This window comes from Odontomachus brunneus, unplaced genomic scaffold, assembly GCF_010583005.1.
Source record: "Odontomachus brunneus isolate Ranch 3 - 2012 unplaced genomic scaffold, Obru_v1 Obru_scaffold_052, whole genome shotgun sequence".
NCBI lineage: Eukaryota > Metazoa > Arthropoda > Insecta > Hymenoptera > Formicidae > Odontomachus > Odontomachus brunneus.
Genome location: NW_022639502.1, coordinates 660,541 through 663,489, shown reverse-complemented (window position 1 = coordinate 663,489; position 2,949 = coordinate 660,541). Strand labels below are relative to the sequence as shown.

General features: G+C 45.0%; 1 protein-coding gene across 1 annotated transcript in view; it reads right to left on the bottom strand.

The window, feature by feature from the left end:
- LOC116845440 overlaps window positions 1-349 on the bottom strand; it is a 1,355-nt gene extending 1,006 nt beyond the window's left edge. Inside the window, exon 1 of the mRNA XM_032818116.1 lies at window positions 90-349. Within this exon, the coding sequence (XP_032674007.1) occupies window positions 90-334 (245 nt within the window). The 5' untranslated portion in view covers window positions 335-349. The remainder of the gene's footprint in view (window positions 1-89) is intronic.
- Between the last annotated feature and the right edge of the window lie 2,600 nt (window positions 350-2,949).

Sequence of the window (2,949 nt, the reverse complement as noted above, 5' to 3'; positions counted from 1 at the left end):
TATATATCTCTCTCTCTCTCTCTCTCTCTCTCTCTCTCTCTCTCTCTCTCTCTCTCTCTCTCTCTCTCTATCACAGATATATTACTAACTTTTTCCCCATGTGCGCGGATATGAGATCTTTTTTTCGGATTCGTTGTCCACGGAACACCTGCTGCAGCCGAATAACGACTGTAGTCACTGTCCATGCAAAGCTCGTTGAATGACGACTGCAGTTGATGTTTCGGTGTCTTTTATTGCTGTACATTATTTCGGCGAGTGCATTAGCGGGCCAGCACACGTCGGTCATTCGTCGCTCTTCGCAACTTTGCTCCATGAACTGCAAAAGGTTCAACATTTACACATGTTTAACACCAAAAAGATCAAAGCGAGCGCGCGCGACGGTAGACACGTTTGTAAAAGTAACCAATCCTTTCGATATGCTTCATCGTGAAACTTGCACGTGCACCTGATACGAAACGCGATTCCTCGTGGAGCTATTATCGCGTTGGACGTGTAATACATGCGATTTGCCGGCGATAATTACGTATATGATATTTTCGCAGATTGATCATATGTGAAGTGAAGTTAATCGGTCAGGCGAACGTAAATTCAATGAACGGTGAGTGCATAGCGATCGGAAAATGTAAATGTAAGGGAAGTCGCAAATCCGTAAAATAACAGCACGTATAAATTAAACGAAGTCTCTGGGTCGGAATAAATCGTACGCGGAATATTATCGGGCAACTTTTCCATAAGGACAGTCGATACTTTCCGTTAAACTTGCGATATTAACGATATTATCATTGTTCGTCTTGTGACATGATTAATATGAAAACAGTCGAGAATGTCGATATCGATAAAAGACCTCGTAAAAACGAGATACGTTCGTCCCTCCGACATTACCACCGAGCGAGCAAATCGTGCGAGAAAATTGCGATTGATTTGGTTTACACTCTGTCCAAGGTATTCCGGAACGTCCAACGTTCGTGTTAAAGAAGCATCCCTTTTCACCGTGGCAGGTTCGAGTTTTTCGGAGACTCTCAAGTGCGACTAATAATTGCCAGCAAGAATTTCAGCGAATTTCGCTCTGCTCCCTCGACAATCTAATGCAAACTTTAGTCGCTCAGGCATTTAATACCTGACCGAATTTTGACGAGTTTTGCGACTAATAACATTCCCTTTCCTTTTTCGAAGGGAAATCGACTCGAGAATTGTCGGAGAACTTGTCGTTAAAATCGCGAGATGGAAACTACGACACTCCGAATATGCGCTAAAAATATATTATAAATGCGCAAGTTAATAATAAAAATGTGTATAGAGATTGCTCGATGAGTTATCGAGGCGAGGCGAACGACGACGTTTGCGCGAAGTTGTCTCCGCTTCTGCCTGGCGACAGTCGATATTTCTCTATGCCGAAAAATGTCGGTGAAAAAAGGAAGAAAAAGAGTGATGGACTTCGGTGTCGCTCACACGATGTGTAGTCGATGTTTCTGTTGCAATCCCGGAGCCGCTTTGCGACATTCGCTCGTAAATCGCGGGATATTTAATAGAAATGTTTGCGTTCGGCGAGATCGTCGGATATTTACGGATATTTACAAGGAAAGTGCGATAGACTTGCGATAGACTCGTGATTAAAATTTCGCACGGATGAGACGTTTATTGTGATATATGGTTGTTCTTACCGGCTAGTAAATTGAGATTATTTACCCGACGTTAAAAACTCGTACATAATCCGGGGGACACATCGGGCAAAATGGTAATAATAATCGATAATTTGTGGCATATAAAGTGATACCTGGTCAGTATAGAAAAATACGCGGGTGCATGCAAATTGCTCGCAATAGAGGACAAATCTCGAATAAATTTCGAGCATTTTGTCCAAACGCTTTCTCGTTTTGTTCCGAGCACACGCGTCACCCAGGGGAAAAAAGCCAGCGTCCAGACGACATGGAAAAGACGCATCGAGGTGTCACTCTGACATGTTGAGGGTGTCGTAAATATATTCGAAAACGCGTCGCTAAAAACGTAAGACGCGCGTCTTTTTCCGCTGCTCGGAATCCGATTTTAAGTCGAGACTTTAGTTCAGTTCGGCGTGACCCGACACACTCGTCCGAGACTTTTCCTCCAACGTGACCGCTATCGCCCCTACCTGCATAACGAAAAACATCTAAGAAAAGGAACGCTACCTGGCTTAAGAGCGGTCTATTTTCTACATATTCCGCATTCTCAAAGAAACGAGCTTGGCGTCTCACAGTCCCATTTACGGAAACGCGTCAGCTTCAGATTGAAACACCCACGGTGACAATGTTTGTACCGAATTTAAAGTATCTCAGTGCGTTTCAACTCGCGCGCTTCGCACCGTTGTTGAATTACTTCAACCGACGCCAGATACTTCAACGGAGGAAGGGTACTCCACAGCTTCCGTGCGCTATTTGCGCGCAACCATCACATCCGTTAGAAATTTCATTGTAGCTAAGCTGTCGATAAGCTATTCAGGACGTCAAAACCTATCAAGGGCGGGAGTATCGCGACCGCTATTTTTACTCTTTCTCTTGCCGTCCCTCTTCGCCTACGATAGATTCAACGAGAGGCAAAAAGAAAAGGAAAAATTGCCGGATGGTAGTAAATTAAAGCGCGACGGAGGCTCTTTAACGTGGCTCGCCTAGCCTCCTACCCCTCGCCCCGGCTACTCTCGTGCTTCACGAAATGTATTTCGTGAGGAATGTTGCGACTCCGGTTCCGCGATGCTGTCGAACTTTGTCAAGGTGCCAGAGACTGGACCAAAATGGAATTTCACTCTATAACGACTCTATTTCACGGGATACGCCATGTGCGTCGAACCAAGGCTCCGTTCGTTGGAGGCTCGACTGCTTGCTATGCTAAACACATTGGCCTCAACAGGATTCCTTTAAAACGTACTTCTTTCTTTCTTTCTAGTTTCTCTCTCTCTCTCACCCCCCCCCCCCCCCC